Source organism: Cololabis saira, chromosome 13 (assembly GCF_033807715.1).
Source record: "Cololabis saira isolate AMF1-May2022 chromosome 13, fColSai1.1, whole genome shotgun sequence".
Lineage (NCBI taxonomy): Eukaryota > Metazoa > Chordata > Actinopteri > Beloniformes > Belonidae > Cololabis > Cololabis saira.
The window spans coordinates 3321887-3347033 of record NC_084599.1 but is presented as its reverse complement, the minus strand read 5'-3'; the positions used below and the strand labels follow the sequence as shown (position 1 = coordinate 3347033).

General features: G+C 41.7%; 1 protein-coding gene across 1 annotated transcript; it reads right to left on the bottom strand.

Annotated features, from left to right (window-relative positions):
* Nucleotides 1-6620: 6620 nt before the first annotated feature.
* Nucleotides 6621-22178, bottom strand: uhmk1 (U2AF homology motif (UHM) kinase 1). Its single transcript, XM_061736963.1, has 9 exons — nucleotides 21381-22178; nucleotides 19114-19243; nucleotides 17665-17851; nucleotides 16462-16653; nucleotides 15232-15326; nucleotides 12445-12521; nucleotides 12267-12365; nucleotides 10493-10581; nucleotides 6621-8394 (listed from the first exon to the last, which is right to left on the bottom strand). Exons 1-9 carry the CDS (start codon nucleotides 21694-21696, stop codon nucleotides 8248-8250), a joined length of 1332 nt encoding a protein of 443 aa, XP_061592947.1. The 5' UTR covers nucleotides 21697-22178; the 3' UTR covers nucleotides 6621-8247.
* Between the last annotated feature and the right edge of the window lie 2969 nt (nucleotides 22179-25147).

The window sequence follows — 25147 nt, the reverse complement described above, 5'->3', positions numbered from 1 at the left end:
TTTGTGGAACAGAAACGTCCTCGGCTACAGAGCGGCTGTTGTCGGTACACACATTCAGATTCAAGGTAGCTGCGGGCTGAAGTTTGAAGGCTGACCAGAGAACGCAACACATAAGCAACACGGACCCGGCAACCCAGCGTGGAAATCAAGCTGCGAGGAAAGAAGACGAGGAGGGAATCAATCCATCTCTCCAATCTGCAAAAGTGCTGAATGAGAGATGGAGATCATTGATGCTGAGATGGATTAGATGTCTGTTGAGTACGGGAGAGTCTCAGGGCCAGGCAAGACGAAAAATATTGGAGAGGGGAAGATTTTTTTTTTTATTGTGCACATCGAGAAAAAAGTCGAAATTAATTTTGAAATACAATTTCGAGAAAAAAGTCGAAATGTCGAGAATAAAGTTGAAATACAATTTGGTGAATAAAGTGTAAATGTCTCCTCTGGCCCATCAAATCCAGTTAGAGCGACTGACAGCTCTGCAGCAGCAGCCGGAACTAACTAACTAACTAACTTTCATCCTACGTTTCTGAAGTTATGCAACTGCACATGTGTGATATGTGTTTCAAATCAATATCGTAAAGCCAATTCTTGTATTCTGAACTTTTTTCTCAACATTTTGACTTTTTTCTCAAAGTGCATAATGAAAAAAAAAAAATCTTCCTCCTCTAAAATATTATTTTTATTTTTCTCCTGCCTGGCCCTAATACTCTTCCGTTGTAGCTCCTATAATGTAATAATTTCCTGAAAATGCAATAAAATTTGCAATCAAAAATGTAATAAAACCCAATAATGTAATAACTTCACCAATAATGTAATAAAATATCCTGACAGCTATTGTAATAACATTTTTACCAACAATTACATTATTACGTTATTGGGAATTTATTACATGCTACTCAAAGTCTGCAATTTAACCCAATAGTCATTCTGGTGTTTCAAATCCAGCGTATATAACATTCTTAGATACTTAAAACACAAAATGTAGAACTCTGGACTGAAAATGAACTATTACATTATTTGTCAAGTATTACATTATCAGTTTTGAAAAAAAAAAAAAAAAAAAGAGCCACCTGAAAATATAACAAATTCCCAATAATGTAATAAGGTATTAGATTATCAGTAAAAATGTTATTACAATATCAGTCAGGATATTTTATTACATTATTGGTGAAGTTATTACATTATTGGGTTTTATTACATTTTCGATTGAGTTAAGGGGAAAAGTTATTACATTTTCAGGAAATGATTCCATTATAGGAAATGATTCCATTATAGGAAATGATTCCATTATAGGAGCTCCAAGGATCAGTGGGCTGCAGGATAAGACTATGAGCTGCTGCCCCATGAAGAGCCAACGACTGGATTCTGCAGCGTCTCATCAGAGCAGAAGGGATTCACACCCACAACCGTGCTCCACAGCAACAGGAAGACTGGGAGAACCTCCATGTCTCAGCACGACCCGCCCAACATGAGGACATCTGAATATTAAATGGAAGCCATCAGAGAGCTAAAACCTTCTTTTGAATACATTTATTTGAACGTAGCTTTTTGAACAGTTTTTCTCCCCTAACAATTCCTTCCACATTATGAAACAGAAGCTGCTGTATTACATCCCACTACCCTCTGCTGCTGAGCCCCTACGTGTGCAGATCCAACCACAACAGGCTCCTGCCAGTTAGAGAAGAACAAGCTCAACTCAACGCAGTGAAAACACACATTCATCACGGAAAATCTAAGTCCAGATTCTCCATGAACGGCTTGTAGAGACAAGCCACACTTTAAAGTGCTTCTCGTGAGCATTTCTTCTTTTTACAAGGGACCTGCAGAAAAATTACAGGTATTGTGATGAATCAAAAATGTAGATGAGTGTTGATCTTAAAAAAAAAAATAAAATAAAAAAAAAATACAACAAATATTTTAAGCACTTAGAAAATACATTTTTTAGAACTTTACATAAAATAACTATAGATGAATGATTGTGTCAAACTAATTTCTTTATGAAAGGAACCACATAATATATGTATATAAATTACAAGAATACACTGTTTTGTGTTATACATTATATTTTGGTTTCTCTCACATTAGGAAGAAAAAAAGAAAGCTGGGTACAGGTCTGGGCTGACATTAAACATCACTCTTAGTGGGGCATTGACCCCACCTGCGGTAAAAGGTTCAAATTCCACCGAGGATTAGTGTAACCCTGGAAAGAGCGTCGGGCTCCACACTGCAAAAACTCAAAATCTTAACAAGAATATTTGTCTTATTTCTAGTTATGTCTCCTTTTTAGTCAAAATAAATCTCATTAGACTTAAAACAAGACTCATCACGGGAAAAAACAACAATTTTCACCTGTTTCAAGTAGATTTTCACTTAAAATAAGTAGGAAAGTCTGCCAGTGGAAGAAGATTTTTTTGCTTGTAATAAGAAGATAAATCTTGTTCCACTGGCAGATTTTTCAACTTATTTCAAGTGAAAATTTACTTGAAACAGGTGAAAATTGTCAAATAAGTTATTTTTCTGGTAATGAGTCTTGTTTTAAGTGTAATGAGATTTCTTTGACTAAAACTGAGACATTTTAAGTAGAAATAAGACAAATATTCTTGTTAAGACTGAGTTTTTGCAGTGCAGACTGTGGAGAAGTGGAGCTCCATCCTGAGGTGGAAACCCGGGTTTTCCAGGTCCCGTCACGTGTCCGGTCTCCAACGGAGCTCCCCTTCCTCACAGTCTGCAGCCACAACTTAATCCTGGTAACAAACCAGCCAACGGGTCACAATCTGAATTATATCATAAGTACAACAGTGCATTTGTGCTATTATATCTGACATAAATACATCCATATACATGAGGTTTTCCACTCCTCACATACAAGGTTTTAAAGCAGGACTAAGGCAGAAGAAGGAACACAAACAAGGTTCAGTTCATTAACAACTAAACGCTTCCATTTGCTCACTTTAAACTCGTCCACGGTTTAAACTGCTTTAATAGAAGTTCCTCCTACAGGAGTCTCTTGGGTGAGAGTGTGCTCTGTACAGGCCTGGAACGCTCTGAAACAACTGAAACACAACCTTCTTTCAGCTGCTGAATTGTACAGGTCACTAGTGTATCAGTGTATCAAACAAAACAGTGGAATTAGAACTACGGCTGCAACAAGCAGTAATTGTAGGATAGCAAAAACGCAGAACAACATTTGGACAGCCATTCTTCTCGGTAATCGGTACCAAATGATGGAATACACTGAACCTAAAATCACAATACTGACAGAGCTCAAGGTTTTTAGCACACAAGTAAAACAATGGCTGAAACTGAAACAAGCTGGTGAACATTGACTTTAACATACTGTACCACTGGATTATTTTAGTTTTCTGTCCTTATCTGGTTTGTGTTTTTGCTTCTTGTCCTTGTATTGTCTTTATTCTGTTTTGCATGTTTTGTATTTTTGTACTGTTTTAACTCTTGCTTTCGAATTTTAAGTAAAGGCCTAACCAGGGACAGGGGTTGCAAATTAGCTCTGGCTAGAAACCTGTATGTACAACATCTGTTTTGTACTTTTTATGAAATAATGTTTAATACATTTGTCTCTGTTCAATAAACGTAATAAAATTTAAAATAAATAAATAAAAAGTGATAGAAACTGCTCCTCCTGGAAGCAACAGGGTGACATCAACATCCAACCAGCTCCTCTGGTAAGAAAGGCCTTTCTTGCGTCGACCACCAGGGGGCGCGTTCTACGGTGGCCGAGACCCCCCATTGCTGAAAATTACAGAAACGCTGCAAATAAAAAGAAACGCTACTGCAAATAAAATAAACGCTTTGCAAATAAAATAAACGCTTTGCAAATAAAATAAACGCTTTGCAAATAAAATAAACGCTTTGCAAATAAAAACAAACACCGCTGCAAATAAAATAAACGCTGCAAATAAAAACAAACACCGCTGCAAATAAAATAAACGCTGCAAATAAAAACAAACACAGCTGCAAATAAAATAAACGCTGCAAATAAAATAAACGCTGCAAATAAAAACAAACACCGCTGTAAATAAAAGAAATGCTGCAAATAAAATAAACACTGCAAATAAAAACAAACACTGCTGTAAATAAAAGAAACGCTGCAAATAAAATAAACACTGCAAATAAAAACAAATGCTGCTGCAAATAAAAGAAACGCTGCAAATAAAAACAAATGCTGCTGCAAATAAAAGAAACGCTGCAAATAAAAAAAACGCCGCTGCAAATAAAAAAAAAACGACGCAAATAAAAAAGCCACAATGGAAGTGAATTACCGGGGACTACTTTTGCTGAAGTCCCTGACCACCACACACAGCTTCAACTTCACATTCATCCAAATAACTATTGTTACCCACGCTTTAGATTATTCTTGGCATTATTATTAATGATAAAAACAACAACACCAGTGTCCTCTCACATAAAAACACCAGTGCATCGGCAAAAACAGTCCCCGGTAATTCACTTCCGTTGTGGCTTTTTTATTGGCGTCGTTTTTTTATTTTATTTGCAGCTGGGTTTTTTTTATATTTTCAGCATTTCTTTTATTTGCAGCGGCGTTTCTTTTATTTGCAGCGTTTATTTTATTTGCTGAGCGTTTCTTTAATTTGCAGCGGTGTTTGTTTCTGTTTGCAGCGTTACTTTTATTTTCAGCAATGGCGGGTCTCGGCCACTGTAGCGTTCTGTCCGGATGGACGAAGGCCAGGCGGAAACAGCGTCACGGCCGGTGCACACTAGACACAACCGATCCATCTCATGGCACCACTCCCATCCTTTTTGAGAAAGAGCTGTGGTCAGCAGAGTATCTGGAAGACGAGCTTGGCCTGACTTCATACTAATTAAAGTGCCCAACACGCAAAGTCAACGCTACTGTTCTGCCTGGAAGCACTGGAGATGGAAGGGAAGCTGAAGTTCAGGCCTCCGTTAGCTGAACTAAAGGAAGTGGTGCGATGCTTACGCCTTCATTAAGGCTCGTCTCTGTCCGTTATCCTGTTCTACACTGAAAAAACTCTAAATCTTACCAGGAATATTTGTCTTATTTCTAGTTAAAATGTCTAATTTTTAGTCAGAAAATCTCATTACACTTAAAACAAGAGTCATTACCAGAAAAATTACTTGTTATTTGACAATTTTCACCTGTTTCAAGTAAATTTTCACTGGAAATAAGTAGAAAAATCTGCCAGTGGGACAAGATTTATCTTCTCATTATAAGCAAAAAAAAATCTTGTTCCACTGGCAGATTTTCCTACTTATTTCAAGTGAAAATCTACTTGAACGAGGTGAAAATTGTTGGTTTTTCCAGTGATGAGTCTTGTTTTTAAGTGTAATAAGATATTTTTTGACTAAAAATGAGACATTTTAACTAGAAATAAGACAAATATTCTTGTTAAGATTTTGACTTTTTGCAGTGTAGTGGTCACGGTTTGTTACGGTGTCTAAATTACTTTGACCTCATCTATTTCTCCGAGTGTGAACTACAGTTTCCACTTCTGAGGGTGAAACAACCAGAAGAAAAGCTCCATGCTGTTCCTCCACCAACAACTGCAGAGACACGGAGCGCGCTGGATCTGAAGCTACTAATCAAACAAGCCGCTCAACTAAAAGTAACAAAACTCTTTTCCGGCTCCAACAACTCTTTTTTTTTTTTTTTTTTTTTTTTAAGGGCAAACAGTCCGTCCCGCTCCCGTACCAGCAGCCTAACTGCAAACACGGGCATCTGGGGGATGGCATGGTCACTCAACAACAGTGCTGCGGTGGTTACCGGCCGTCTACCAACCAGCCAAACACACTGGGAGATTGTCAAACGTGTCTAAACTAACTTCTCCTGCACTCACACTTAACTAGCCACAGCAAAAAACCAGCCTAGAAATCCACTAAGATTTCAGCATTGATTTGAAGCTGATGCTCAAATTTATTGAAATCATGATAGTAAAAACAAAAAAAAAGGCAGATGTTAGAAACCTCCTCCATATAGCAGACTAGTCTTTTACACAGTGGACTGTTGCTCCCTATAATGTCATAATTTCACCCTATAATGTCATAATTTCACCCTATAATGTCATAATTTCACCCTATAATGTCATAATTTCCTGAAAATGTAATAAAATTTGCACTTAACTCAATTGAAAATGTAATAAAACCCAATAATGTAATAACTTCACCAATAATGTCATAAAATATCCTGACGGATATTATAATAACATTTTTACCAACAATTACATTATTACATTATTGGGAATTTATTACATGGTACTCAACGTCTGCAATTTAACCCAATAGTCATTCTGGTGTTTCAAATCCAGAGTATATAACATTCTTAGATACTTGAAACACAAAATGTAGAACTCTGCACTGAAAATGAACATATATATTAGATTATTTGTCAAGTATCACATTATCAGTTTTGGGGGGGAAAAAAAGAGCCACCTGAAAGTGTAATAAATTCCCAATAATGTAATAAGGTATTACATTATCGGTAAAAATGTTATTACAATATCAGTCAGGATATTTTATTACATTATTGGTGAAGTTATTACATTATTGGGTTTTTATTAGATTTTCGATTGAGTTAAGTGCAAATTTTATTACATTTTCAGGAAATTATTACATTATAGGGTGAAATTATTACATTATAGGGTGAAACTATTACATTATAGGAGCTACATGGAGCGACGTCTGACTCCGTACTGCTCTAGAGGATTTTTCAGAGGGTGTGGATCCTCCGCCTGGTTTACGCGTAGTGATTTAGCTGCAGTTCACCTGGTGACGGCAGGTAAGTAAGTAAGTAAACTTTATTTGTAGAGCGCTCTTCACAGACCATGGTCACAGAGCGCTTCACAGTTAAAATAAAAACAGGTAAGGGATACATACAAATTTAAGATTAAAAAGGCCAAGACAACACATTTACAATCATAACAGCCCCAAGATAATTAGGCAAAAGCCTGCACAAATAAAAAGGTCTTTAGTTGCCTTTTGAAGGAGTCAACAGACTCCATGGAACGCAGAGAGACTGGAAGATCGTTCCAAAGCCTGTGAGCTGCGTCTGTACCGTACTGGCAGGGATCTCAAGTGCTGGCTCTCGTGCCGTCACGGCCTTCAGACCCTTCAGATCCTTCAGATCCTGGGCGGGAGCGTTTAGTGGTCTCTCCCTGCACCAACACTCTCCGGGTTTCACACCCGCAGCCTCCACTCTCAGTCAAAGCCTCATTCCTCCCTCTGATTGGCTGGAGACTGAGAGCGACGCGGCGGCGGCCGCGAGCTGAGCCCCAGACGTACCTGACTACATCTGATAGATTTGATATTTTGGCTCGTACACTTTCTTCCAACTAGGGGGGGGGGGGGGAATTAAATAAATGAGAAAGATACTGATAATGCAGATCACTTGCTAATTCCTACATGGATTTTTGATCATTTCCAGGATGTGCTCAGTAATTTGTACTTTGTTCTGTGTCGCAAAGGAAGCACAAATAGTACTACGTGCTTTGGTGAATTCAAGCATAAGCGATTCAAATATTGTCCAAGCGCGAGGCCTTGAGAATGAAAGGCTTAGATATAAAGATATGAGGCTACACATCTGCGTACTGGGAGCCCTGGGCTTGCTGTCCGTCCACTTCTCCCTGGAAACGAGCAGAGGATGCAGCTGAAAACATCTGCTGCTTCCTCTAAAGGCCAAACATCACCAGCAACACAATGATGAGAATAATCACTTCTTCAAAAACAACAAAGACACTAGTTTTCGTTGCATCTTCTGTTCACAGGGACAGGGCTTTTTTGAGGATACCTTTGTTAAGATTTGAGGTCTTAGACAGAAACTCCAGAGTTCACCTTCCTCGTGTTTGCACCCAGTTTCCCTGACACGTGATGAGATTAAGTGTTTCAGTGTTTCGGTGTTGCTGCTCCACACCGGCGTCTGTCCAGCACACATGCATTTACAGGCTAACGGGTTCCGGTGCGTACGCCGTGAAGCACCGGGTGGACGGGACACGTACAGAAGGGAAGCTGCTTACTTAACCTGCATCAAACTAAGAACACCTGTGGAACCACAGGGACAGCATGCAGAACTTTGGATTACACCCACTGAGAACTGAAATGGTTTTAACTGCACGGCAGCCACACGCAACTGAAGATTTGCTGTTTTTTTCTTCTTTTTTTTTTAACGGGGAGAAGATTTCTCCATGGTGGAGCCTTTTGCAGTATTATTTTCCATGGTGAGAGCAGTGCAGAGGTTACAGACTGCCGGAGGATTCACTGTACAGTCTGGTAGAGGTAACCTCTCTTGTAGGCGCTCAGAGGGTAGAACGTGGCCACCACAAACTTCCCGTCGAAGGTGCGGCCCGTCAGCAGCCGCTGGGCTTCTTTGGAGTCGCTGGAGTTGGCGTACTCCACAAACACCTGGGAAAACACAAATGAGCGGGAGAATTAGGGGGCGAACGGTCTCAGAGTCCTCCTCCAACACCAGTGGAGCTTTTCCACTAGAACCTACTCAGCTCTGCTCATCTCAACTCAACCTGGTTTCTTTTCCACTACAATCCAGCACCTGGAGCAGAAGTAGGAGGTTGGAGAGAAGCTGCTGTGATGTATTTGATTGTGTGTCTAAACCAGGGATCAGCGACCCGCGGCTCTAGAGCAGCATGCAGCTCTTTAGCGCTGCCCTAGTGGCTCCTGGAGCTTTTTCTAAAATGTTTAACCTTTTTTTCTTTTTTTCCCCCCCTTTTTTCTTCCTTTTTCCTTTCCTTTTCTTTTGATCTCGACATTTCGACTTTTTTCTCAACATTTTGGTTTTTTTCTTGACATTTCGACTTTTTTTTCAAGATTGTACTTCAACATTAATCTCGACATTTCAACTTTTTCTTGACATTTCGACTTTTTTCTCGAAGTGCATAATGAAAAGAAAAATCTTCCCCCAGTTCTAACTAATATAGAAACATGCAGTATGTGTTGTCTTCATTCTAAGGCTGATACAAGACTTTTCATTTTTTGCGGCTCCAGACATATTTGTTTTTTGTGTTTTTGGTCCAAAATGGCTCTAAAACATTTTGGGTTGGCGACCCCTGGTTTAAATGAAGAAGACAACAACACTAAAGATGTAGAACCTGGAGGAGATGATAGATGTGCTGCTGGGTCTGTGGCTTGTGTTTGATATCAAGTTAAAAAATGAGAGTGAAAGAAGCTTCAAGCGGTGACGCTTTTTTTTGTTAGTTTGTCTCTGTGCTGCTGAGAAGTCAGCTGGAGCCGTGAGCAGCTATGAAGAGACAGAGCTCCTGGTAGATCTGGTCGTTCCTTATCACCGTCTAGATCTTTTTAATTCTCTCCTCAGCACCAGGTTTATGAACATCTGACCCTCAGAGTTGGATCACCAAACAGACTTTTGCTGCCGTTGCTGGTTGAATAAAATGAACCAGAAGCCGTCTCTTTCTCTGATTTCCTCCTCCTGACTCAGACGTCTGACTCCAACCCCCCGACCAATCGGTGGTCTGTAGTGTGATGATGTCAGATACAGCCGACTCAGCAGCTTAGAACCTCAGCAGAATAGATACAGAAAAGTATCTACTCGGCACGTTAGACCCCTGGTGGAGAAGAACCGAGGCGAGTGGAGTCGGGCTGAGTAAGTTCTAGTGGCAAAGCTCCATAAGTGATCTGAGAGTGTGCAGGTATCCATCAGCCTACAGACGTAGACATGTCGGCTCTCTGGCTACAGGCAAGACGACTGCAAAACCCAATCCTGCATGAGGGGAAGCTACGAGCAGCAGCCACAGACTCCTGCGTAAAAGTCCCTGAGCACCCTGGACGTGGCAGGACACCATGAAGGAAACTGCTGCTGCTTGCTGCCACAAAAAAATATCTTGTGGCAGCATTAAAGAAAAGTTCCATTACTCAGGAATTTTCCTCCACAAATGTGGACTTTTAACCGGTATAAAGACATGAAAAGTTGTAGCTGCATATTTTCAGGTTAAATATATTGTGTTTGTCTTTTAAAGGAGCATGAGGCTCCTTTTAAGAAATGAGACTCTCTAGCGCCACCCTTCACCACGACGGCCGTCGGGGGTACTGCAGCCAACAGTGAAGCCGGCACGGGAGAACGGGGAGAACGTGCATGCAGCGTCATGTGACGTCACATCTGCAGCCCAGCGCGGGAAATTTGGGCCCGAATTGCAGCACATTTTGCAGCACACAGCCTGTTCAAGGCAAAGGAGAGATACACTAGAGGAAACATTCTTTTTGGTTTGGAACGCTTCATCTGACATTATTACTAGAAAACTTAAAACGTATACGAATTTTTTTCATAAATCCTGCCTCAATCCTGCCTCAATCTGGCCTCAAGCTCCTTTAATGTGACTCGTATGAAGATCAGTTCACATTTTGAAGTAATTGAAAGCAGAAAAGTTGTACATTTGAGTGGAGTCACTTATTCTCACCACTGTAGATAGTGGGTATGTTTAGAGCTACTTAAACAGGATTATGTGAGTGGATGCAGCGGCAGCGCCGTTACCTGTCCTTTGCCGGGGTTCTCCTTTGGGATGAGCAGAGAAACCACGGAGCCGTACTTCTGACACTCCTCCTTCATGTCCTCCAGGATATCTGAGAGCAGCAAGTGGACAGTTTTGCTTTTGTTACACCTGAAGATCCAGAGCATCAGTCACTGGAAGTAAAGAGTCTGCATAGACGTTACTTCCCTACTGGACCCCCCCCTTACTCACACTGAGTGGTAAAAACAGCTGCAACTAGTGGAGAAGACGGGATAACAGCTGATTATCAGCTTAAATTAAAGTCAGTTGGACTTGACAGTGACCCGTACAGTTACCAAGAACCAGTGGTCCATGGACATTAATATTTGGTACAGTTACCAAGAACCAGTGGTCCATGGACATTAATATTTGGTACAGTTACCAAGAACCAGTGGTCCATGGACATTAATATTTGGTACAGTTACCAAGAACCAGTGGTCCATGGACATTAATATTTGGTACAGTTACCAAGAACCAGTGGTCCATGGACATTAATATTTGGTACAGTTACCAAGAACCAGTGGTCCATGGACATTAATATTTGGTACAGTTACCAAGAACCAGTGGTCCATGGACATTAATATTTGGTACAGTTACCAAGAACCAGTGGTCCATGGACATTAATATTTGGTACAGTTACCAATAACCAGTGGTCCATGGACATTAATATTTGGTACAGTTACCCCAAGAACCAGTGGTCCGTCGACATTAATATTTGGTACAGTTACCAAGAACCAGTGGTCCATGGACATTAATATTTGGCCACCAATCCAGTTTCCTGATATTTATATGAACTTAATTTCTACGCCGGGGAAATACACGAAGCAAAGCTTGAAGGCTTACAAAAGTCTTGACGCTTGGTCCGACTTCAAGGCAGGATTTGTTGTAGAAATTAAAGTGACGAGGACACTGAACTTTATGATTTGACCGTTTAACATTAGCTACCCAAAAATCCAACATTACCTGATAGAAAATAGGAACCACAAATCCACGTTTCGGTGTCTGGAATCCAGTTGTTTCTGTGAATTGCAGTGATCCATTTGTCTCTCTTAAGCTTATTTTTCAGCAGTCTGTAAAACGATAACTCCGATTTCTTGCTAAATCTATGAGTACAGTGGATCGCACAACAGCTCTTTCCCATTTTAGATGTTTTCCAGTTGCTCAAACTGAACGTTTAGCTGCCACCCGGTCTTCCCGACACCCGGTCTTCCCGACACCCGGTCTTCCCGACACCCGGTCTTCCCGACACCCGGTCTTCCCGACACCCGGTCTTCCCGACACCCGGTCTTCCCGACACCCGGTCTTCCCGACACCCAGTCTTCCCGACACCCAGTCTTCCCGACACCCAGTCTTCCCGACACCCAGTCTTCCCGACACCCAGTCTTCCCGACACCCAGTCTTCCCGACACCCAGTCTTCCCGACACCCAGTCTTCCCGACACCCAGTCTTCCCGACACCCAGTCTTCCCGACACCCAGTCTTCCCGACACTCAGTCTTCCCGACACTCAGTCTTCCCGACACTCAGTCTTCCCGACACTCAGTCTTCCCGACACTCAGTCTTCCCGACACTCAGTCTTTCCGACACTCAGTCTTTCCGACACTCAGTCTTTCCGACACTCAGTGGGCGTAACCCGCTGAGAAGTTGCATCTGTGACGTCATGCTCATTCCCTCTATAGGAACGATTTCAGGAAAACTGAAATGTGTCATTTTACAAATGTCATCTGAAGATGGAGCAGAAGAAAAAAGGCTTGTTGTACCTTCGTACTCTTCCTCGTTGTGCAGGTGGCTGTCATCGATCAGGTTGAGCAGGCGCAGGACAGGGGAAGGCAGCAGAACCAGATCCTCGATGTGAGGCGCTGACAAACACACACTCAGGTAAATGCAGGACTCACAGTTACCAGAATCTTGTCTGACATCTCAGGTATGGACACCTACCGAAGGGAATACTGAAGAAGGGGCTCAGCAGGGCGGCTTCAGCTGTGCATCTTTGTTTGGGGGAGTTCACAAGCATGCTGCACACACAGGAAAGGAAACGGATCACTGGAGGATGGTGTTGCTTTGCAGCCAACGCTTGGATGGCAAAGAGATTGTATTCCACTCAGAGGATCGCTGGCTCCATCCCCTGCCATACCACACATCGAAGCATCTTTGAGCAGGACGGTGAAACGCACAATTCTCTGATGTAGGGCAGCAACGATTCGTTCAATGTTATCCTCGTTTTTTCTTTCAACGAAAGGAGGGCCTTTTTTCCTCCTAAACGTGCCCCAAAAGTCACGAACTTTTTCACCAAGCCAGGCCTGGCAAAAAATGTGATATTTAATGGTTTGCATTAATGGGCGTGGCCTAATGGCTCAACAGCGCCCCCTAGAAAACTTTGTGCCTCAAGCCCCACAATACGGTTTGACGTACATGCACGAAAATCACTATACACCTGTATCATGTCGCAATTTAAAGAAAAGTCTCTTGGCGCCATGGCCCAAACCGAACAGGAAGTCTGCTATTTTGAATTAATCGTGTAATTTTGGCGAAATTTATGCCATTCCTTCGACAGTTAATACGGCCCGAACCGTAACGTGCACCCAGGTGTGTTATAGGGCTGAACGATATACCGTTATCGTATCTATATCGAGATATGAACATTCAAGACATTAATAACGGAAAAGCACCGATATAAACGATATATTTCCGCTCGCCCTGCTTGTACAGCTCGAGCAGTCTCCATAAACATTACTTTTAAGATTGCCCTTGAACGCACCACTACGGCCAGCCAACCACAAAGCTTATTTCATGCTTGCTGTTGATCGACAGCTGAAGCCAACCAATGACAAACATAGGAGGGAGGGAGGGAGACGTAGACTGAGACGCACACAGCCACACACACAGGAGAGCGGAGAAGAGCGGAGAAATCCAAACGGAAGAAAAGAGACATGAGTGCGGAGGATAATGCGGCCGGTGGCGGTGCAGAATCTAATTTTGTGCCAAAACATAAATCACCCTCCATTATTTGGAGGTATTTTGGATTTAGAAAGGATGATGTCGACCAGAGCGAGGTGTTGTGCAAGTCGTGCTTGGTGAAAATTGCGACGTGTATTTCGCAGCCATCAGTTTTTTGTTTTGAAATTACAAAATAAAAATAGAGAAATAAACCAAAATAATCCGTTCCCCATCTTTTGTTTTGATAATAAAAAACAGAAAACGGATCGTTATCCATTACCCGATTTCATTGATGTGTTTGAATATCGAAATTGGGAATTAAAACAGCGAGTGGAAAACTCTTTTCTCTATTTCCTATTCGTTGGAGGATACTGAAAAACAAGGATTGGACAAATGGGGGGATTGCACATGCGCAGTAATAAATGAAGAAAGTTGTTTCTGGTTCTTTTGTTCATCAGATTGAAAGTTAACATTTTTAGATATTTAATTGTTGAAACAGAAAATGAATCAAATATGAAACATGGGAGTGAAACATGAGTTTAATCTGTAATCTGTCTTCACTCCGTCATGAAACTGCAGTGATGTTGTGACAGTCCGTTCAGCTGCAGCGTCCAATCAATAACATGTACTGAACTCTAACTGCATTGGTTATTTATTGTTAAAGCGGAGCTACAGTAAAATATTTTGATTATTATTTATTATTGAGTGACTTTATGTTAATGTTGATGACTGGCAGTGAGTTCTAATCAATAAAACTGCACTCTTTTGATTTCTGATGTTTTTATTTTTCTGAAAAATGCTTGGTTTTCACCGAACCCGTAGTCATATCGTATCGTATTGATATCGAGATATCTGGCATGAATATCGAGATATGAAATTTTGTCCATATCGTTCAGCCCTAGTGTGTTATACATCAAAATGTGCATCTCCATCCTGCGACAACACGCATTACTTTTCTCTTTCAAAAGCGTTACCGTGGCGACGTTAGACGCCAAAAAGCGCGCCCACCCTTCATCTGATTGGTCCATATTTGATAGTTCCTATTTTCTGCCATAACTTTTGAATGGTTTGATATGGAGAGTCGTGGGTGGTTTCATCCGCTAAATGTCCAGGCCTGAAGAATCTTCGACGCACCCCCCACCCCCACGCCTGCTGTGCTGCTGACGTCCCCGACTCCCAGTCTGGCCCTCGGCAGGAGGGTCCCCCCTTATGATCCAGGTTCTGGTCCAGGTTTCTTCCCTCCTAAAGGGGAGTTTTTCTTGCCACTGTTTCTCTTGCGGGACGGGAGAAGAAACAAAATCAATGCATCTCTATTATTGTGCGGCAGGAATTCAGAGTTTTGCGGGAGCGGGCGGTAATGGTCAGAAATTCAGCGGGAGCAGGATGAAGGTTTCCACATGAATGGCTTGTCCACACGGCTGAATCAGCCATGGATTAGGGGGAAACTTCTGTCTGAGGGATCAGAGATCACAGGTTTCTAGCTTACATGTGCTTTAAAGCACTGAAATTCCTCCACATTCCAGGAATTGTTTCTTGATATTTTGCACTTAAAGGAAAAACAAAATATAAGGAAACCTGCCAGTTCGTATTAGAGGACAGATAGATATTTTTTTAAACACCTGTATGACGTTCTAACAGTTTTTCAGTGGAGATCCTCTGAAAATCTTGGCTTTGAATCTGATTTTATACCAAATAATAATGATAACTAATTGTTTCCACACAGTGGTGTATTTTTCTGACTGGGTTTGTATCTATGTTTGTGCGTGAGCAGCAGAGTGATGGATTTACCTCTTGATGAGATCTCTGAGGTGATACACGGGGATGGCCGGGTACACCAGGCTGTTGCTGGTGAAGATGTGGTCTACGATGGCAGCGCTGTTCTCCTGCAGGAAACACACACCGGGAAACCTCACACATGTGACATCAATGCAACAAAACATCTCACTTAGAAATTATCTTGCTCTGAAATTTCAGGACGTTCAAATGCCATAAAGAGGTCCTTTTACATATCCTCCTCATTCCATTGGGTGAGAAGTGTAGGGGTGTAACGATACTCTAATCTCATGATACGGTACGATACACGATATTGAGGTCACGATAACGATACGATGTTATAGCAGTATTTTTTTAACAACCTTGAATGAGGAACATATGACTGGAAAAAATGTCTTATTTGAAAGACACAAAATACAAAACAATACTGTGCGTTTGCCCTATTGTTCCAGTTTGTAATGCTTTATAACTGTTTAAGTTTTAAAGAGAAAGCCAGGCCAAACATTTTCCACAAACTGAACTAAAAGTAAATGTCAGGTTTGCATTATGATCTTCAGTTTCATACAAGTAACTGAATAGTTTCTCTCATGTATGATTTTACTTTTTTCTTTTCCAGAAATTTAACAACTAAAATTAAATAAATAATTAAAAGTAAATAAATACATACAATTTTACATCATAAAACAGATTGATTCATGCTCACCTTATAAGTGTAAGAGGAGATTTATTTTTGTTAAGAAGGTTATTTTGGTAATTCTGGGTTCATTATTTTATAAATATATTCTTTCTATTCTGATGTAAATCAGGGACTATAATTACACTAGTCAGTTTATCTGTAGTGATTAGTCTGTTTTAGATTGGGCGGAGTGATACGCCACAGTACGGCACTAGGTGCTGTGTTGATGTTCTAAAATCCTACACTGTTGAGGGACATTAAAGTACACTGGTACACAGCAGAAGTTTCCCCGTGTTTATCCTACTCACCACCCCAAAAAGGTTTAATTTAATAAGGTAAGGCTTAACTCTTAAGGAAGATTTTGGTCCGCGGGTCGAGGCGCGGTCGGCACCAATACACTGCACGTTACTAGTCAACACAATAGATTAATATTAATAACTCAATATCACGATAGAGTTTGTCACCTCCACGACACGTATCGTGAGGTTTTTGTATCACAAAATTTCGTGGCACGATATATTGTTACACCCCTAGAGGAGTGTGGATCTGCTGGGTGGATGACTCTGTACCTTCCACTCCTGTGAGCGCACGGTCTCCTTGAGTTTGATTCCTGAGAACATCTCCAGCAGGATGACGCCCAGGCTCCACAGGTCCACAGCAGCCGTGCAGCCCGAGTCTCCCTCCACCCCGGCCTGGGCCAGGCTGTTCTGCAGCTCGGCCTCTGGAGCACGATACCCGTCCGTCTGGATGTACTTCACATCCTGGAAATGAAGCAAGCAAGTGGAAAATTACTAATCACTTATGGATCTTTTCCACTAGCACCTACTCAACTCCACTCTCCTCAGTTCGGTTCTTCTCCGCTAGGGGTCTAACGCGCCGAGTAGATACTTTTCTGTAACTCAGGGGTAGGCAATTCCGGTCCTCGAGGGCCAGTGTCCTGCATGTCTTAGATGTTACCCTGCTTCAGCACACCGTGATAAAAGTACCTGTGTCATTAACAGAATTGTGCAGCCCTGGATGACAAGCTGATGACGATGATTAATTAGAATCAGGTGTGTTAAAGCAGGGAAACATCTAAAACATGCAGGACACCGGCCCTCGAGGACCGGAATTGCCTACCCCTGCTGTAACTATTCTGCCGAGGTTCTAAGCTGCTGAGTCGGCTGTATCTGACATCATCACACTACAGGCCACCGATTGGTCGGGGGGTTGGAGTCAGACGTCTGAGTCAGGAGGAGGAAATCAGAGAAAGAGACTCTGACGGATTCTTGTTCATTTTATTCAACCAGCAACGGCAGCAAAAGTCTGTTTGGTGATCCAACTCTGAGGGTCAGATGTTCATAAACCTGGTGCTGAGGAGAGAATTAAAAAGATCTAGATGGAGATAAGGAACGACCAGATCTACCAGGAGCTCTGTCTCTTCATAGCTGCTCACGGCTCCAGCTGACTTTTCAGCAGCAGAGACAAACTAAAAAAAAAAAACAAAGCGTTGATACTTGAATCTTCTTTCACTCTCATTTTTTACTTGATATCAAACACAAGCCACAGACCCAGCAGCACATTTATCATCTCCTCCAGGTTCTACATCTTTAGTGTTGTTGTCTTCTTAGTTTAGATACACAAATACATCACAGCAGCTTCTCTCCAACCTCCTACTTCTGATCTGGGTATTGAAAAGAAACAAGGGCGAGTGGAGCTGAGCTGAGTAGGTACTAGTGGAAAAGCTCCACTAGAGCAGCTCCTTGTTTCTTTGTTTCAGTTCCAGCACCGACCTGGTTCCCCTGTTTGAAGCTGAGGCCGAAGTCGATGAGCTTGAAGCACTCGTCGTCGGCGCTCCAGAGGATGTTGCGTGGTTTGAGGTCAGCGTGTACGTAACCTTCCTTGTGAAGGAAGGCCAGGGCCTCCAGGATGTCTCTGGCGCAGTGCTGGACCAGCCACATGGAGTGGCCCTGCTGGGGTCTGCACACAAACACCAAGCCCGGGGGTTACACACTAACTCCCTCCACAACATGGGAACAAAAAACAATCATTCATTACGGACACTTTACAAAAATGTTTGGACAAATTACCATTTAAATTACTTATTTGTTTTGTTGTGCTGAAATGAGAATCATTTTACTAAAAAAATAAATAAATAGATAAATAATTAAAGCTGCAAGCAGCGATGAACGGGCCCTCGCACTCACGGCCACCGCCCCCCATAAGCATATCAAAAATGACAACACCCACGACTCTCTATAATAATAATAATAATGATTTAATATAGGATTTATATAGCACCCTTCTAGGCACCAAGAGAGCTTTACAGAGACCATTATTCATTCATACACATCCTGACTGGTGGTGGTAGCTACGTTTGTAGCCACAGCTGCCCTGGGGCAGACTGACAGAAGCGTGGCTGCCATACCGCGCCTAACGGCCCCTCCGACCACCACCAACATTCATACACACTCACACGGGGCAAGGTGGGTAAGGTGTCTTGCCCAAGGACACTACGACAGCAACTGGGAGAGAGCGGGATTCCAACCGCCGACCTTCCGATCATTGGACGACCCGCTCTACCACCTGAGCTACTGCCGCCCCACTATGTCAAACCATTCAAAAGTTATGGCAGAGAAAAGTTTTCTAGGGGGCGCTTTTGAGCCATTTTGCCACGCCCATTAATGCAAACCATGAAATATAAAATGTATCACCAGGTATAACACACCTGGGTGCACGTTACAGTTCGGGCCGCATTAACTGCCGAAGAAATGGCATAAAATTTTGCCAAAATGACACGATTAATTCAAAATGGCCGACTTCCTGTTCGGTTTCGGCCATGGCGCCAAGAGACTTTTTTTTAAGTTGCGACATGATACAGGTGTGTACCGATTTTCCTGCATGTACGTCAAACCGTATTGTGGGGCTTGAGGCACAAAGTTTTCTAGGGGGCGCTGTTGAGCCGTTAGGCCACGCCCATTAATGCAAACCATTAAATATCACATTTTTCGCCAGGCCTGGCTTGGTGCAAAATTTGGTGACTTTTGGGGCATGTTTAGGGGGAAAAAAGGCCTTCCTTTTGTCAGAATAATAAAGAAGAAAAAGAAGAAAGAATTCCTACAGATACAATAGGGCCTTCGCACTGTAAGTGCTTGGGCCCTAAAAATGAATTTGTACCTCCCAGATGACATTCCAGCATGTCAGAGTGTTAGTGTGCAGTGGGGACATCCCCCAGGTCTTACCTCCCAGCCTGCGTCCCCAGGTTGCGTCTCACCAGCAGCTCGGACACGCTGACGTCCAGCAGCTCCAGCAGGAGACAGCGGGTGCTGACGCCCAGGCAGCTGTGGTTGGTGAACACGCCGTACAGCGTCACTGCAAACAACACAGCTCACCGTCACCACGCTGCTGCACTAAAACCAACCGTCACCACGCTGCTGCACTAAAACCAACCGTCACCACGCTGCTGCACTAAAACCAATCAATGCTGTTGAACAAACAGTTGGATTTTTGAGCAGTTACAGAAATTCACAGGACAGTCTTTTTGTCTTTTTTGTTTTTAGAGAAATGAGTTTGCATCTGTTTGCAAAACAGAGACATGACATACTTAGGCCTGTGTTGAAAAAAAATTGATTTTCTGATTCTAAATCGATTCTCATATTAATTCCTAAAAATCGATTTGTATGTCTAAAGATCGATATTTTTTTTTCATCATTACGTTACAACTTTTGGTATTTTTTTATTTATGCCCAAAAAAAGGATTGTTTTGTTGGACACGAGCATAACTGGTGCCACATTTTTGCCTTTAAATATGTTTAAAGGTATGAAAACATTAAAGTTTTCAGTTATATATTGTCTATATTTCATTATTTTATATACTGTCTTGGGGTTACATTTGCAAAAAATGCTAAAAACCAAATTCTCAAAAATGGGAAAAATCTAACCGATTTCATCCGTCTCTGTTTCCTCCCTGGATCTGTTTGGTAATTCTGCCACATGATGTTTCTGAAAGCAGTTCTATCAGCATTCTGGGAGCTGATTGGTCCTTACAGCATCATTAGCTGCAATACTTGCTGTTGAGTCTCAATATAATACTAGTATTAATATGTTGCAGAACTACAGCCAGTACTGGAGTTGAGGGGGGATGAGGGGTGGTGGCATCCCCCCTGAAATAAAAACGGTCCAAATCATCCCCCCTGTAAAACTGCCATCCCTCCTTTCCATCCCTTATGTCATTTCATCAATGAATGTGGTTTTACTGCTATTTCAACATTTAGAGTCATCACCAGAAAAATAACACCAGAAAAATAACTTTTTTGACAATTTTCACCTGTTTCAAGTACATTTTCACTTGAAATAAGTAGAAAAATCTGCCATGGGACAAGATTTATCTTCTCATTACAAGCAAAAAAATCTTGTTCGACTGGCAGATTTTTCTGCTTACTTTAAGTGAAAATCTACTTGAAACTGGTGAAAATTGTTGTTTTTTCCAGTGATGAGTCTTGTTTTAAGTGTAATGAGATTTTTTTACTAAAATGAGACATTTTAACTAGAAATAAGACAAATATTCTTGTTAAGATTGTGAGTTTTTGCAGTGATCCATTTGACTTATCCTGTGAAGGACAGAGTCATATTGATAAGTTCAGAAAAGTGTTTTTATTGTTGTGTTTTGATGTATTTGATGTAAGCCCAGGTGATATTTAAAGCTTACAGAAGGCTGCATTTAACTGCTGCTATGTAATTCCTGCAGTATTTCTGCAGGTGTTTTGGTCACTGCTATTATTTGTAATATATTATATTATTTGTAATCAGCACAAATTATCTGTCCCCATATGATCAAATCCACCATCCCCCCTGATTCTTTTTTAACAACTCGAGTACTGAATACATACATATAATTCATGCAACAGCTAAAAAAAAAAACAGTTTTAATAACACTAACCTAAATCAATATCGGAATCGAATTGGATCAAATCCTGATAATCGATTCTGAATCTTAAGAATGGATTCTTGACATGTGAATGGATCCCCAGCCCCAGACCTACTATAGTCCAGGGGCCAGATACCAGCACCACTCAAGGTGACCAAACTTACTCATGATTTTTGAACTGATCCATGTCTGTAGATGATATTTTGGTATGATAACCTTCCTGAGTGGCAGCTGTATCACAGTTATCAGCTCATGAAGTTCAGAAAATTACATTTTAGATGCTGCTGCATATCCTGGTTTAGATTCATGTACAGGAAATCTGTTAATGTTTCACTATATTGTGTTTGGTATCATTTTAAAGGGGACCTTTTAAGCATTCATTCAAGCTAACTTCATGATCTGATAACTCTGATCCAGCTGCCACTCAGGAAGGTTATCATACCAGAATATCATCTACAGACATGGGTCTTCTCAAAAACCATAGGTAAGTTTTGTCCCCTTGAGTGGTGCTGATATGTGGTCTGGAACATGGACTACTCCTAACCCAGCATGTACCGATGTTCTTGTGTCCCTGATATTTACCAATGTTCTTGTGTCCCTGGATGTCCTCCAGCACGGCCCGCTCCTTCTGGTATCCGTAGTCCCCGGCCTGGGACTGGGGGTCTGCCTGGAACTCCTTGACGGCGGCGGTGGCGGCCCGGCCGGAGCTGACCCGGTACACCGAGGCCGAGACGCCCTGGCCCAGCCGGGCCTGCACGGTCCACAGCTCCCCGAAGATCTCGAACAGCACCGGCTTCATGCTCTGGTCCACGCCGGCCTGGGGGCCCTGCGGGCCGGCCAGGGCCGGGACCAGGGCCGGGGGCTTGGCGGGGGGGTCGCTGGAGCCGCAGTGGGCCATGGAGGAGGGAGACCAGCGGGGGGACAGACGGAGGGGGGGTCAGGAGGGGGGAAAGCAGCTAGTTGACAGGTGAAAACGGATCTATCAGCGCCACATATAAACCTCTCTGATCCGTCAACGCCAGCCGGTCAGCACAGCCCTGCTCAAACTCATCCTAACTCACACTTGAGCATGTTCCACTAACACCTGAGCATGTTCCACTAACACTAACATTACAATAACATGTCGGGATTAGTCCAGTCAGCTGACCAGACCTTAGCCGCATTAGCTGCTCCAGCTGCTTAAACTAGCCACTGTTTGGTTTAATAACGACAATAAACCTCTTCCGCAGCGCGGGAGGAAACTCACAGCCCATACTGGTCCGAATGTTGTTAAAGCAAACGAAATTAACATTCAAAAATGCTGAGTAGAGAGTCCTGTCTGCGACAGCAGGGAAGTTTGGTCTGAGTTGTAAACTCAAGTTGTTGATACTGATCTGACTTCCGTTTCTCCTCTGTGTCACAGCGCTGCGCTGGCGCTCCGCCCCCTGCTGGTCGGGGGGAGAATTACACTGGCTCCGGCATAAGGCTGAATTATGGTTCTGCGTTAAAAAGTAGGCGTACCCTACGCCGAAGGCTCTACGTTGGTGTGACGCGGAACCATAAATCAGCCTATAGACACCATGGATCTATTATAAAACGACGTAGACGCCCCATGGAGCTGCTGTGATACGTCAACGTCGCCGCCATATTGGATGTTCAAGACTGCGCTGTAAACTAATACAAGTAAATGGACTTATTTTCATAAAGCGCCTTTCTACAAAGAAATGTACGTTTTACGTCTCATTTATTCATTCACACACGCACTAATATACTTGGGAAACAGTTAGGCACCAAATATAATATATTTAATTTTCTCAGATGGCAAAAATAAGAACTTTATTGATCCCACATAGGAGTAATTCATGTTCTATCAGCTATAGAGAACAAGGTAAATATATTATATTTGGTGCCTAACTGTTTCCCAAGTATATTAGTGCGTGTGTGAATGAATAAATGAGACGTAAAACGTACATTTCTTTGTAGAAAGGAGCTTTATGAAAATAAGTCAATTTACTTGTATTAGTTTACAGTGCAGTCTTGAACATCCAATATGGCGGCGACGTTGACGTATCACAGCAGCTCCATGGGAGGAGGAGGAGACATGGATACGGTGCAGTCAATGTTTGTTTGTTTGTTTGTTTGTTTGTTTGTTTGTTTGAAATTCTTTATTCAGTCACATCACACTACAAGCATTATCAACACAAACATTATCCACAAAATAGTGAGTGAAAAGGCACAGGCAGAAGCACAGTGCTGATATTAATGCCCGTCCTACATACCAAAATAAGCTATCCAGCAAAACTAAAGCAGAAAAGGAGGACCAATAAGGTTTACATATAGAGTAGTAAAGACTTTTTTTTTATATAAATATCAGCAACAAACAAAAACAAATAAACATTCACATTTGTAGCTTTCAAAGATTGCTCTACAAATCTTTTTTTGTAAACTGAAAATGAGCTGCACGTTGGTAAATCTAGGTTAGCGTCATTCCATAGTTTAACTCCCACAACACATAAATAAACGTCTCCTTTTAGTCTCTTTTCCAGCTTTTTGTACAACAAATTTACAAACATCACTCAAATTATATTTTGACTCATGTATTGAGAAAAACCGTTGTACACAGACAGGGAGTAACTTTAATTTAGCTTTATACATTATTTGCATTATTTTATAATAAACCAAATCATTACATTTCATAATAAGGGATTTTATAAACAATGGATTTGTATGTTCACCCTATTAATAATACTATTAATAATATGAATAATACGTATGGCTGGTTTTTGTAAGAGGACTATAGCATTTACTGTTGTCTTATACGTGGAGCCCCAAACTCCCACACAATACCATATATAAGGTAGTATTAGTGAACAATACATTAAATGTAGTGCTTTATGATTTTATATATGTGTAATATATGTATATAATATATATTACAATGTGTTGTGCAAGTTCCTACTTCTCATGAACTAGTTCAAACTTCAGTTCACATAGTTTAAAAATGAACAGTTCACGTTCATAGTTCACCATTTCCACTTTGAACTAGTTCCAGTTCAGTTCATTTCAATATTTTTAGGTGAGAAGTACGAATGAAACGCCCCCCTATCCTAAAACTGTTCACTGTAAACAATCATGTATTGTCCTAGTGGCTTTTCAACTTTACTCAGAGGCTGTAAATCTCCAACAATGTGGTCCATTATCAGTCAGTACGTTTACATGCAGCAGTTCAATCGGGTTTCTCATCGTATAAGACATCGTTCGGACTTTTAAACTGCATGTAAACACCTTAATCCGATTTACTTCGGATCTATTTCTGACCTATATCGGACATTTAATAATCATGCAGCACCTAGATAACCCGTTCACAGTTGGAATGTTAACTCCGTGTATACGGAGACATCGGATATTGCAGTCTGAGCAGCTGGAGCATTTCCTCTGAGGCAGTGAAGGAAGTGAAAGGAGACGGCGATGACCTCAGGGAGTCGACCTTTGTTCCAAGCCGGACAACACGGGGTGGATATCGGTTTCGAGGTGAGTTGCTAACTTAGTTGCTAAAACTTGTTGCCTTTGTTCAAAGAATGTTTTGTTCTGTAATGTTATTATGTACGTCGCTTTGGATAAAAGCGTGTGCTAAATAACGATGTACCTGTACATTTACATTTAGCCCTCAAGCGTGCGGGTGACGGCTTATTCAATGTAACTTATGCTCATGTTATGTTTGACTACCAATAACATATTACATAAATTATAACCTAATTCTGTGTTAAATGTGTTATTATCCAACTGCGTTCCAAATTTACAGTACTTTTTTGGGCATTATTGTCTGACTTTAATGAAAATGCGTTTATATTATAACACACTGATCAGGTTTAATCAGAATACTGATCTAAAACCAATCACAGCTGTTTTCCTGGGTCAAAATGAACCCGGTGTGACTGTTTATAAAACAAAGTACCTAAAACACAATTGAATGAAAGTAGTCATGATTATATTTGCAAAGAACATAATATGGTAAATCCTCCCCCTGAAGGAGCAGCAGTGACTGGGGTCGTTTGGGGCTGTTGGGTGACAGTTGACAAGGCAGATGTTCAGACTTGTTTTGGGAGAAATTGTGTAAAATTTCCGCAGATAATGATAAGCGGAGGCATCATCCGCATCCGTGCGTGAGAAATATGTAATAACACACGCACACACACTTACGCACGCACACATTCACACTGTCACACACAGAAATACATGTGTGTATCTTGTCCTACGCACGTGTGAATCGTCCTAGGCATTTGTGACTATTGAGAAAGTTCTAGCTCAATACTCGAGAGCCGCTGTCCTCCATGTGTTTTAGATGCTACTCTGCTTCAGTAGTAAGTAGC

Coding starts and splice junctions, on each gene's coding strand:
- uhmk1 (XM_061736963.1), bottom strand. CDS start 21,696: ATGGCCCACTGCGGCTCCAGCGACCCCCCCGCCAAGCCCCCGGCCCTG. Junction 19,244..21,380: donor CCAGGGACACAAGAACATTG/GTAAATATCAGG, acceptor TGTTGTTTGCAG/TGACGCTGTACGGCGTGTTC. Junction 12,522..15,231: donor CTCAGAGATCTCATCAAGAG/GTAAATCCATCA, acceptor CTGTGTGTGCAG/CATGCTTGTGAACTCCCCCA.